The sequence below is a fragment of the Eublepharis macularius genome, chromosome 5, assembly GCF_028583425.1.
Source record: "Eublepharis macularius isolate TG4126 chromosome 5, MPM_Emac_v1.0, whole genome shotgun sequence".
Taxonomy (NCBI): domain Eukaryota; kingdom Metazoa; phylum Chordata; class Lepidosauria; order Squamata; family Eublepharidae; genus Eublepharis; species Eublepharis macularius.
Window position 1 is genome coordinate 106,095,796 of NC_072794.1, and position 12,858 is coordinate 106,108,653.

Below are 12,858 nucleotides of genomic sequence, written 5' to 3' on the forward strand. Positions count from 1 at the left end.
CTCAATCATCAACCAAAAGGGAGACTGCCGTCAAGAAATCAGAAGGAGATTGAGACTTGGGAAGGGCAGCCATGAAGGAATTAGAAAAAGATCCATAAGTGTAAGGAAGTGTCGCTGACTACCAAGATCAAGATAATGCATACAAAGATATTCCCCGTTACTATGTTACTATGTATAGATGTGGAAGTTGGACAGTGAGGAAAGGAAAATTGATTCATTTGAAATGTGATGATGGAGGAGAATTTTATGGATACATGGACTGCCAAAAAGGCAAATAAGTGGGTTTTAGACCTAATCAGGCCTGAATTCCCCCTAGAAGCTAAAACAACAAAACTGAGGCTATCATATTTTGTTCACATTATGAGAAAAGACTCACTGGAAAAGACCATAGTGCTAGCAAAAGCTGAAGGCAATAGGAGAAGAGGACACATGAGATGGCTTGACCTAATAATAGAAACCACAGTCTTCAGTTCAAGACCTGAGCAAAACTGTTAATGATAGAATGTTTTGGAGGTCATTAATTCATAGTGTCACCAAAAATTGGAAGCAACTTGATGGCATATTTCACACACACACAAGAGCTGGGCAATTGAATTAAGTTTACTTTCTAGCCTGGTGTTAAACGCTTATTACATACTGCCGTAAATGAGGATTAATACAGGAGAATAGCCTGTCCCATTTTTGCCATAACAATGCCTCTGTCATTTTTACCCACTGTTTTCTGTACACTTCATCACAATCCCATTTTTGGCTAAAGTGATAAGGTGTTTAACTGTTAACTGAAATCAGACCTGGTGTTTACTATATTACATATTTTTAAATTGTAAATTACCCATTTTCATCTGTTTTGTGCTCTTTATTAGACAAGGTGGGGGTGTTATACTGCCTATTATAAATGAGGTTCCACTCTCAACAGCGTTAAGAGCTTGGAGGTCTGAACCATCTTAGTGATTAGACTGCACTCTTGATGGGGAAGCAGGTGACAATGGTGACTAAGAATGCATTTTTTCCAACTGTACTTAGCCTAAAAAATCACTTGTATTTGGAGACTACTGAACTGGATATACTGCAGTAACCTTGAGGGTTGACTATTTTAACATGTTATATGTGGCACTGCCCTTCAAAATGACTTGGAAACTATAGTTGGTGTAGGGTATAGAATTATAGCAGCCTGCTGAATATTAGAGCTACGGAGAGCTTATATATAAAATATCCTCCTTGTTTAACAGAAGTGTAAGTAGAAGCATTGGTGTTACACTGATCATCTTGTATGTTGTTAATAGAGTTTTGGAATACCAAACTGTAGTTCCTTAGCACCTCATTTCTCATTCATCATTTCTTAATTTTTCAGACAAAAGAAATTAGAAAAAGTGATGGAGGAAGAAGGCTTAAAAGATGAAGAGGTATTTGTCAGGGCTTGCCGCCGCTGCCGCTGGGCGTGGCACTGGGCAGTCTGCTCCTGACGTCACAGGGGGGCCAGGGATTCTGCAGGACCCTGCTCTGTGGAAGGAGGGGCGGTATACCTCACCCAGACTCCCTCTCAGTCCACTCGCTGGCCTGCTCAACCTGGCCTGCTTACCCTCTGCGTCCTCCTTCATCTCCTCCTTCCAGAACTCTCCTCCAAACCTCCACCCTTGCATCTTACTGCTCTCACTCCACATCATCACTCCTCACTCACACCCACCACCACAGGGCTCTTCCCAGCCAGCTTTTATAGGGCTTCCTTCTACTGCCCCACCCCTCTTCCAGCCTGGCCTTGGGCTGCACCAAGCAGTTGCAGCTGGGGTAGCTGATCTGGCCCCACTGACCAGCACCAGCTGTGCCTTGTTCTCTGGCTGCCCAGCCTCCCTGCCTTGGCTGATTGCTGAAGGCATGTCCAGCTGCAGTCCCCTGGCTAGCAGCCCAGCCTCCCTGGCAGAGCTGATGGCTGAAGGTGGGTCCAGCTGCGGCTCCTTGGCTGGTTGCCCAGGGCTTCCTGCAGAGTGCCTCCAATAGCCCCACCTGGAGTGGCTTGGCTTTTGGCAACTCCTGGGCCAGGCTACTATTTTCTAGCTGGGGCATGGCTTTGGGTTGTTGGGGCTGCTGCTGTTTCTCCTCCTCAGGTAAGGTCTTTGGGTGGGTGACTGCTGGGCTCCCAATCCCTCTGCCCTTGCCCCCTTCCGCCTTGCCTAGCCCCCTTTCCCTCCCTAGGGGAGTGGGACTCGCTGGCCTCTCTCTGTCTCCCCCTGCCTCCTGAGGCCCTGGGCTTTTGCTCCTTGCCCCTGGCACCGGCAGGTTCTGGCTCCATTTGCCTGTGGGAGGGGTTGACCTGCTGTCCCCCAGCTGCCCCCTCTGCCTGCCAGTCAGACCGGTTGACCTGCTGTCAGCTGGCCGACCAGTTGACCTGCTGTCTGCTGGCTGCCCCCTCTGTTTGCCCATCAGCCTGGCTGACCTGCTGTTCCCTCCTACCAAGTCTGGGGGCTGGGACCCAGACCCCGGACAGTATTACATGTAATAACACTTCCAACTAGATATACTTTTTAGAAATCCATTGTTCATTAACTTCAGCTAGTGAATCCTAGGCTCCACAAGTTGACATTATTGGAAAATTCCATTTAAACTTTTCTGTGTTTTTTTTTTAATAGAAAAAAATCAGGAGGTCAGCACATGCCCGGAAAGAAACAGAGTTTCTGCGCCTAAAAAGGACAAGACTTGGGTTGGAAGATTTTGAGTCTTTAAAAGTGATAGGCAGAGGAGCATTTGGAGAGGTAATGTACCAAGGGACTGATACAATTGACTTGAAAAAAGAAACAGCACACATAACAGTCCAGCTAGAGCAGAAAACTGTGTTTGTCATCCTGTTGAAAGTATTTTTAGGACCTGCAGTACATAAGTGCCAGTTTAACATAGTATCTAACTTATATCAATTTTTTTTGTTTGAAAGAAGTGATGTAATTAGTTCATCCTTTTTAAAAAATTGAACATAGTAGATTTATTAATAAACAACCTCCTGCTGAGCTCTGTTGCATTTCTCTGTTAACTTCTAAATCCTGTATGCAGTTGCTTCCAGAATTTTGAGAATGTTCTAAACATCAGTAGGTAAAAACCAGCTGGCTTATTTAAAAACTAGAAATTGATAGCAAACAATCTAGTCTCACAAATATTTAGTTTTCTTGTTTGCTGTGGGTCCATAAGTAGCCCTATGCTATTGTCATTGTACATAAATAGCATTATTTTTATCTGTTCTCATTGTCCATGGATTTTGGATACAGACCAGTCCATTCAGATGAATTAGCTGGTGTTAAATATTTTTACCAAAACTGATAGCGAACACTGTTATCTGTGTTAGCAAGAGAGAAAGTAGCAGTTGGTTCAGTGGCATTATTTGTGCCAAACTGATAAAAACCAAAGGTTCCTCCGTATCACAGATAGTGCTTTGAAGTTCATTTATATTGCTTTGAGCCTTAACTTGACAAATAAAATGCCTGAAAAGGATTCTAATATGTCCTTTTGTTTTTATACTACTTTTAGGTACGGCTTGTTCAGAAGAAAGATACAGGTCATGTATATGCAATGAAAATCTTACGCAAAGCAGACATGCTTGAAAAAGAACAGGTAAATACTGTGGCACTGCTGGCATACTGGCCCTTAATGTTTGAATAATTGTGATTCTTTCTTGCTGGATCCTTTAATTAATAATAGAATTTTTCCGCTCATGCCCAACTCAAAATACAGTAATACTCAAATTAATTTATTTACAGTATTTGTAGGCCACTTCCCCAAATATCTCAAAGTGATTTCTCTGGAAAACAGTTGCTTAAAATCAAAATCCAGAGCTGTATGTTTGTAGATAACATTTTTTTTTATTTATGTATCATCCAGCTCTCTACTTCTACAAAGATTGCACTGAAAAGTTAATATCAAATTAATATACTAATTTTTATAAAGTCTTGTAGTGTTTTGGATAATTTTATTGACTGCTGAATTTGTAATGAATGCATATTTGTTAGTGATACTAAGCTGTTTTTATTTATTTAGTCTACTGTTGGTATAAATGATTTTTCACATGGTTTTGTGCTGCTGAATGATTGTATAATTAATTTTATTGAAGTATACTTATTTTTGTTTGTAATTGATTTTTTTTAAAAAAAACAATGCCTGTTGTAGTCTGCTTTGGACATCTTTTTGAGGAACGAGCTAATATTCAGCTTTTGATGTTTAGAGCTTTTTAATTTGTCCTTATAATTCACCCATGCTTAATGCAGAGTTATACCAGGAAATCAAATTTTGAATTCTTCCATTGGCCACCTTATTTCCTTATTATTGTCTGTGAATCTAGGCTCATGCAGGTAGCTGAGTGGTATAAAGGAAGAATTCTTGTGAAGCATATCCTGCAGTTGTGGTATGGCAAGAGCCTGTTTGTGAACCAGGGCTGAATTTAAAATAGAAGGAACATAAAACTGCCCAAAAGTGCTTATTTGTATAGGAGTTCTGGGTAGCTACTTAAAACACCTTTGCCTGTGTACTAGGCCCATTGACGTGCCAAAAGTGTAAGGTTGAGGTGGCAGCATACTAGTATTCAGGCATATAGTTTGGTGTACTCTGAAAATGTGTGCTGGCCACATGGAGCCTGTATGCAGGTCAGTGTTCTTTGGCATCTTCTGCATGGCTACCATCTTGGCTTAAATTGGCTCACATTGATTGACCAAGCATAATGAAGGGAGATCTGTACCAGCATTGACTTTTGCTGCTCATGATGCCAAGACTGAAGAGCTTTTTTAATGTTTTGACTCCCTGCAGTGCAAATAGGTGGATGGAATCAGTATTGCAGGCCTTGCAGCTCATGCCCAACTCAAAATATAGTAATACTTAAATTAGTTGCTGGCTAGGGAGTTATCAGGTCCCAAATACTGCTTGCTTTGCAACTAAAAATATTTCATTTTTAAATGCAAGTCTGTAATTATATGCATATATATATATACCTTCCAGGTTGGCCATATCCGGGCAGAGCGTGACATACTAGTGGAGGCAGACAGTTTGTGGGTTGTAAAAATGTTCTATAGCTTTCAGGATAAGCTAAACCTCTACTTAATAATGGAGTTCCTGCCTGGAGGTAATTATTAAGATAAAAGGTTATTGTGTTCTGTAACTGTCTTCTAATCCTTCTAATACTATTGTACATGTGAATGCCTTGCTCCAGTCTAGGTAAGTGGACTCTGATGCTGAGTTGCTGAGCTGTTGCAGTGCATGCTAATCGCTGGGTAATACCTTGTAAAAAGAAGGTATCATTTGATACGTGGCTAGCAGTCTTCATGAAAAGCAGTTTTGGACTACATGGAAAGTATTAATTGTGTAGTGAGCCCAGTTAAGAAAGATGATTTGCTATCTTTTCAAAGCCATAATAGAATCCCATTTTCTAACATTTTATTTGACTAGCCGTGGAAATATTTGAAGCCCTTCTTTCAGCCATTGAACCCACTTGTATGGTATTTCTGCACTTGCCTTTTTCTTTGGTATTGTGGCTGTTTGTTCTTCAGAATCAAACCAACATTGCTCCCAACATTGCTCCCAACGTGTTTTTCTGTATTGTCAATTTTTTCACCCTAATACTGAGTTGTGATTTATTTAGCTTCCAACACAATTGCAACATAATTTCTTCAGGTGTGAACTTGCACATTGCATACCTGAAATGTGCTTGGTGACCTTACCTTCTTAAATTTCTATTTTCCAACCACCACGTTGACAATTTACCACTCTTTTGAAGTGAAAGTACCAAAGAGCAGAGTAAAAAAGTCAGTCCCCCCAAATACTTTTTTTCTTTATTTTGTGTACCAGCAATGATACGTATGCATACTAATTTGAATGAGAAAATGTACTGCTGTTGATGGGAGGAGAGAACACAGAAGGCTGGGGAAACATCTTCAAAAAGGAGTATTGTGTAGGTCGGCCAGCTTCTGGTAATTTCAGAAGCTGTACTTGCTGCTTCCCCCAATATGTAGCCAGTTCACTGGACTGGGCTTCTTTGCCAGTGCTGTCTGGAAATCAGTCTCCTGTGACAACCTTGAATTCCTCTCTCCTCCCTTCCTGCCTTTGGTTAACCCCTTCACGGGAGTTACAGCTAATGAAGGAACTTTCCCTAACTTGCATCACTGCTGGGGTGGAATGAATTTTTCCCGTTATTCTCTCCTAGTTCTTTAAATCTGCTGCAGCCCCTGCTATTGTTCTCCCCTCATACAAATTAGTCCAAGTCGGATGTTGCCCCCTCCTTCCTTTCCTTCCCCTCTGTTTACTATAAACAGGGGTGGATGTTAAGGTTGAGGACCTGCCATCTCGGGGATTGCAGACTGTATATTTTATGGGTATTATGATTGCTTGATTTTATTGTGATTTTAAATTGCATTTATTTTTGATTTAACTGCCCTGAGCCTGTTCGCGGGGAGGAAGGGCTAAAAATTGAATCACCATCATCTAGCCAGTGGAGAGAATAGTGGGAAGTTACTGAGAAGAGCCATCTGTGTGGTAGCAGCAGAGACATGTTTGTCTTACATGAAATGTGCTTTGCTGCTGTGGCTGGAACCCAAAGCAAACACTTGCATCATGTAGCCATTTCATCCGTTGGTCCGTGCCAGAGATACCAACAGGCATTGATTGGCCTGCTTGTAAAGACTCTACTGATTTTCTGTTGGTTTTAGTGTTTGCAGACGTCAGTAACAAAAAAGTTGACTAATGCATAGGAATAATGAACCGACAATTGACACAGAGTAGGGATAGCAATAGGGTAACACTAACCTCCAAAATCTACAAACTTCTGTATTTGCTTGCTTACATTGAAGTTATAAATGCATATTCAATAGGTCATCCCTTATTATGATAAGAGTATGTACGTACTTTGGGGTGAGTCAGATGTCCTTACTGCCAATTATAGATCCCACCCCCTCACAATACAAATCTGCCTAAAGGCATTCTGAAATATAGAGGTATATGTGGACAAGAACAAGATTTTGTCTGTTTCTTTACCTGTGTTAGGGAAGAATTGTACTTTCTGAAGCTAAGTATCTACTTAAGAAGAGAATGGTAGTATTCTAGGGAAAATGAGAGGCTGTGTTTGGTTCAGATCAAAAGTTAAATCTTTAGTAGAATTTAGATTGAGCTAAAGTTGACACCTACAAAGGAGATTCATTTCCCTATTGCTTTCTTGTATCTGTACATTCAGGTGATATGATGACATTATTGATGAAAAAAGATACCCTAACAGAAGAGGAGACTCAGTTTTATATTGCAGAGACTGTACTAGCTATTGATTCAATTCATCAGTTGGGTTTTATTCATCGTGACATCAAGCCAGATAACCTCCTTTTGGACAGTAAAGTAAGTGTGCGTTGTTTACTTGATAGTGCTTTCTAGTGTTTCCTAGTCAAAGTGTACTGTGTAAAGTGGAATTATTTGGTCTGTAAACTCCAAGGGCATTGCATGGAAATGCATTTAGGGGGGAGAAATTGACAAGCAGCGCTTCAAAATCAGGCCATGCAACATGGAGAAATTTCAGTGTATGAACTGGGGCTCAGTTTTCACTGTCAAAAAGTTCATAATACTGTTGAATTTTGGTTGGCAGTTAAATGTCCTGATGTGGCTCTTGAACAAGTTCTCAAAATAGTCATTCTTGTATAACATGGCTTGGATCCCATGAACCACCAGTTGAAAGCACTGATGGTCTGGGATGTTAATTGCTGGAGCCATTTCCATTTCTCAGAAAGTTTATTCCCATGGTCAAGGAGCTTACGTGTATGAATATCCTCACTGGTGGAAGGGGTAATGGGGTGAAATCTCCCTTTTTGCCTCTTGTATGAGCCAAGCTCAGCTCCCAAAGGGGAAAGAATGCTGATTTCACGAGATTATGCTTCTTTATTTATGAAGTCAGGTGACTTCAGCTGATAATTACTGAAGACAGTGTCTCCTGTGATCATCCTCAAAACGTACAACTTTTAACTGCATTATGAAGCAATGCTGGGAAGTTAACCATGTTATTCTTTTAACTTTGAGTGTGGAGAACACCACAATCCAGTTAATCCATAATAGTGACATATAATCTCTATATGGTTAAACACATTTAGTGTCTGAAGTCTGTGATCTTCTCCCCTATTTTTTTTCCTCCCCTTTATCTGTAGGGGCATGTGAAGCTTTCAGATTTTGGTCTCTGCACTGGTCTAAAGAAAGCTCATAGAACCGAGTTCTATAGAAATTTGAGCCACAGTCTTCCCAGCGACTTCAGTAAGTTGTTACATCAGTACAAACTCTTAGGAGCTTTCTGTTATGGCATAAGCTAAGAAAATCACCTCTACTCATAATTGTCTGAAATGCTGGTTAGTCTCTCAGGAGAAGGTTTGTGTTTTCTCCAATCATGTACATTACTGAGACTTGCTGAATAAGTGAATTATTAGAGGGATTTGCTTTTCCTGTCTCTCTCACTTACTTTACTGCCATCCACTGATGTTTGAAGAGTCCCTGTTCAGTTGTTCTGAAGACTGAAAACTGTTGGTCACTATCAAGTCATTCAGTTTTGATTACAAAATACACTTTAACTGTGCTCTCCCAACTTCATTGAGAAAGAGAACTTGGAATTTCTGATGCCTTCATCTTGCATTCTCTTTTTATCATGTCTTCTCTCATAGAATTTTTTCTGTATAGATAACTACTTGATAGGTTTGTAGTAATTAGCTACTCCACATGCTTATTCTATTTGGTTTTTTTGTTTGTTTGCTGAAGGCTAAAAGGCAGTCCCTCTTGAATATCATTGTAAAAGTGCATTCTTGGCAGGCAGTAGTTTTCTTGTTCAGAAGCAACAGTTTTTGATACAGTTCCATTGGTGCATAGGTACGGCTGTCAGACCTAGTAGTAATAACTGTTCGTTGTTGGTCTTCTAGTGCAGTCCCACATGGGGGACTGCGCATGCGCAGGCCTGCCGATCGGAGGTTCTGTAGCTTTAAAATTTCTCCAGAGGGCACACACTGCCTCCCTGTGCACAGCCGTGGCTGTTTTCCCACCTAAACAGCCTATATCGGGGAGGTCCTCCACCCTCAGTTCCTCTTTTGCCACTGGCTAGGAGAGACTAACTGTAGCGATTGTTAGCTTGGAGTTCTTCGTTTTCGGGTCGTTGACCCTGTTCTTCTCCGCGTTTTCCTCTTCTGGAGAGAGAAAGGAAAAGATTTGGGAGTAATGGCCGAGAAGGCATTATTCAAGCGTTGCTCGAAATGCAACATGAAAATGTCTAAGACGGACAATCATTTACTCTGCCTGCTGTGCTTGGGGGAAGAGCACAATACTCAGGTTTGCAGCATCTGCCAGGGTTTTACCCCTAAAGCACGCACAGAATGATCTAGCCAACTGAGGGCTGCTCTGTGGGCGAGAGCGATGGCACCGGCAGAGGGGTCGAAACCTAAGACCCAGGAGGCCGCTACAAGTCAGTCAGATCTGACTTCGACTCCAATACTAGTGACTCAAGCGACGTCATCAGAACTGACCCCTCAGAGCCAACCTCCGTCAGTCTCCTGTGAGGCATCGAGCCTGTCAGACTCTGCCTGGAGCCGGAAGCGTGGCTCGGACTTTGTTTCACTGTCTCAATCAGAACCGGCAGGCTCTCGGCGCCAGCATTCGGAACTGAGGGACTTGGCTTTCCCTCCACAGGCACAGTGGGAACCATCCAACCCTTTGGCTCCAACTTCGGGTAAACCACCCAGAAGAAGAGAGCCAAATCGAAGCACCAATCAAAGGAACCGGCGAAGGCTCCTGAAAGTTATCAGCCTGTATCTGCAGAGCTTGTGATCCCGCCTAGAACCCCATCACCCGGGCTCCGATCCCTGTCGTCTTCCTTGGAGGAAGAAGGGGAGATGTTGAGGGAGCACATGTCTAGGAAGAGCTGTTGCTCAGAGCCCTCCAGTAGATGCTGTTCGCATGGGTGCTCCCATGGTACCACCAGTGCTTTTCCAGCCATTACGCCATCGATGTAGGGGAGCCCTTTCATACAGAGTCCCTCTTTTTGGCAAGTGCTTGCTCAGGTAATGACAGGAGATCCCACTCCACCCAGGGATCAGCGATGGCTTTCCAGCTCCAAGATCCGGAACAAGAGGAGGACAGCCTGAGTGGCCCCTTGGAACCATCACCCGACGAGGCTCTCGGTGACACCGGGGAGGTTTCACCAAACGATTTTCGCTCGTATTCGGAGCAGCTCTTGTGCATGGCAAAGGCTTTGGAAATCGAGTCTACACCTACTGACCCTAAGCGTAGGGATAAGATTTTGCAGTATATTCTGGCAATTCACCCAGTGTCACCTTCCCAGTTATCGAGGGGTTGGCAGATCTGATGACATCTCTCTGCGAGAAACCAGCCTCCAGTGCACCAACATTGAAGAAGGCAGAGACTTTCTACAAGATTAGGGACGAGTCATGTCCCTTCCTGTCAGTTCACCCCACCCCTTCTCTTGTGACTGAGGAAATGCAGTCAAGACAGTGACAGGGCTCCCACACACCCCCATCGGACAAGGAGGGGAAGAAGTTGGACTCCATAGGTAGAAATATCTACGCCTATGCGGCCTTCGGTATTAAAATTGCCAACTATATGGCCATGATGGGTGCTTATCTAATCTCTCTATGGGATAAGGTGGCTGCCTTTTATGAGTTGCTTCCGGGAGATAAGAAACCTCTGGCGAAGGTTATCAGAGAGGAAGCGCTGCGCCTCACCCGCCATCAGATCAATGCAGGCAGGAATTCAGTGGATGCAGCTACCAGGGCATTGATGTCTGCAATAGGTCTGAGATGCCACACGTGGCTCAGGTCCACCACCCTACTGCTGAAAACCAGATGCAAAGTAGAAGACCTTCCGTTTGAAGGCAAAACAGTGTTCTCCAAGAAAACTGATGAATACTTATCACAGAAGCAGAAGGACTGCCTGATGGTGAAGTCATACGGAGTCCTTCCCTCAACTTTGTGAGGAACTGGCAGGCAGCAGTACAAGCAGCAGTATTACAAGGGGAGGCAGTACCACTTCCACCCCTACCAGACTTATCAGTATCTGCAAAGCCGTTATCATTCTAGTCATGGGTCCCTTTCCAAGCAAAAGGGATTGCATGGAGCCAAGCATGGTGCTCATCTTCAACTTGGGAAGGAGCAACAGAACAATCAGAAGTAGTTCTGACTAGATCTGGATGGGGGGAAGCCCTTTGGTGACAGGCTCTCTGCTTACGTTGCAGCTTAGTGTAGTATTACTTCTGATACATGGGTGTTAGATATAATTCGTTTTGGTTATAAAATTGAATTTGATTTCTTACCGTGTCTGCACCTTCCTGTTAAATCTTCTTCTGTTCCTCCGGTGGAACTTTTTGGGGAACTGCAAGCTCTGGTTAACAAGGGAGGTGTCCAATTGGTTCCAGTACAGGATGAGCAATTGGGATTTTATTCTAAATTCTTCCTGGTGAAAAAGAAAGATGGAGGGTTTAGGCCCCTATTAGACTTAAGTGGTCTGAACGAACACATGCGGTTACAGAAGTTCAGGATGACTATGTTAAATGTAGTGATGACACACCCTCTGGGTCTTGGTTTGCAGTGGTGGACCTGAAGGATGCATATTTTCACATCTCTATCTGCCCCCTCACAGGAAATACCTACGAATCACATGCGCTGGTAATGCATATCAGTACTGGGTACTGCCCTTTGGACTTTCCACAGCCCCACAGGTATTTACGAAGTGCATGGTGGTGGTAGTAGGGCACCTAAGGATCCTAGGTTGTTCCATATACCTGTACTTGGGCGATTGGTTATTGTCAGCTCTCTCACGAGATGATCTATTTTGACAAGTGGATTTGATCTTGCAGACTTGCTCAAAATTAGGTCTCAGTATAAATTACAAGAAGTCCAAGATTGCTCCCGCTAGGAGTGTGCCCTCCTGGATGGTTCCATTAATAGGGCATTTTTGCCATCAGAAAGGGCTCAAAAGCTGAAGGGTGTGATCAGAACCTGCCTTAAACATAGGTTCACTGCCGGCGCCAGAGTTTCTGGCGCCTGCGGCAACCCCTGCATGCGCACGGGCCATGAACTGCGCGATGACATCATTGCGCAGCGCAAGCCGGGATCATTCGCCGACGGATGGCTGGGGTGATGGGCAGAGGCTGCTCCGTGCTCCACACGCCGCCCCAGCAGCAGCTTGTGGCTGCTTCGCCCAGCTGGGTCATGTGGCAGCGGCGGCAGCGGCACGGGGCTGGCTGCAGCAGCTGCGGGCCAGCCACGCCAGCTCCATGGTGCACACCTCCACCTCCGACACCCCCTCCGGCGCCTCTCCAGGGCCCTCGCGCCTGAGGCCACCGCCCACCTGGCCTCTATGGGCGCGCCAGCCCTGCATAGGTTGCAGTCTGCTAAGAGGATTCAGACGTTGCTAGGCCTCATGGCATCAATGACAGCTGTGATCCTAATAGCTAGACTACGCACGAGGGGATTACAGTTACGGTTTATTTCCTGTTACTGGTCAGGTCTCCATTCCCAGGAGAATAAATTCTCAATCCCCAGAACAGTGCTTAAGACTTTACAGTGGTGGCTAATAGATGCAAACTTATTTCAGAACATTCAGTTTGCTGTCACTCGCTCTGATGTTACGGTGACCACAGATGCTTCTTCCTGAGGCTGGGGGGCACATTGTTGGGGATCTTACAGCTCAGGGCATTTGGGGGAACGTGGAACTTGGTCTCTACATTAATATGTTGGAACTGAGGGCAGTGTTTTATGCCTTAATCTCCTTTTCAGATATAGTCAGAGGAAAACATGTTACTGTGCTTACGGACAATTGCACGGCAATGTGCTACATCAACAGTCAAGGTCTCTATGTCACAAAGTCATA

The 12,858-nt window shown here is 43.9% G+C and overlaps 1 protein-coding gene across 1 annotated transcript in view; it reads left to right on the forward strand.

Moving 5' to 3' along the window:
* Positions 1–12,858, forward strand: part of STK38 (serine/threonine kinase 38) — a 57,967-nt gene that overhangs the window by 25,055 nt on the left and 20,054 nt on the right. The window contains exons 3-8 of the mRNA XM_054980230.1: positions 1,352–1,403; positions 2,625–2,747; positions 3,511–3,594; positions 4,969–5,092; positions 7,193–7,347; positions 8,145–8,247. Coding sequence (XP_054836205.1) covers positions 1,352–1,403; positions 2,625–2,747; positions 3,511–3,594; positions 4,969–5,092; positions 7,193–7,347; positions 8,145–8,247 — 641 coding nt within the window. The remainder of the gene's footprint in view (positions 1–1,351; positions 1,404–2,624; positions 2,748–3,510; positions 3,595–4,968; positions 5,093–7,192; positions 7,348–8,144; positions 8,248–12,858) is intronic.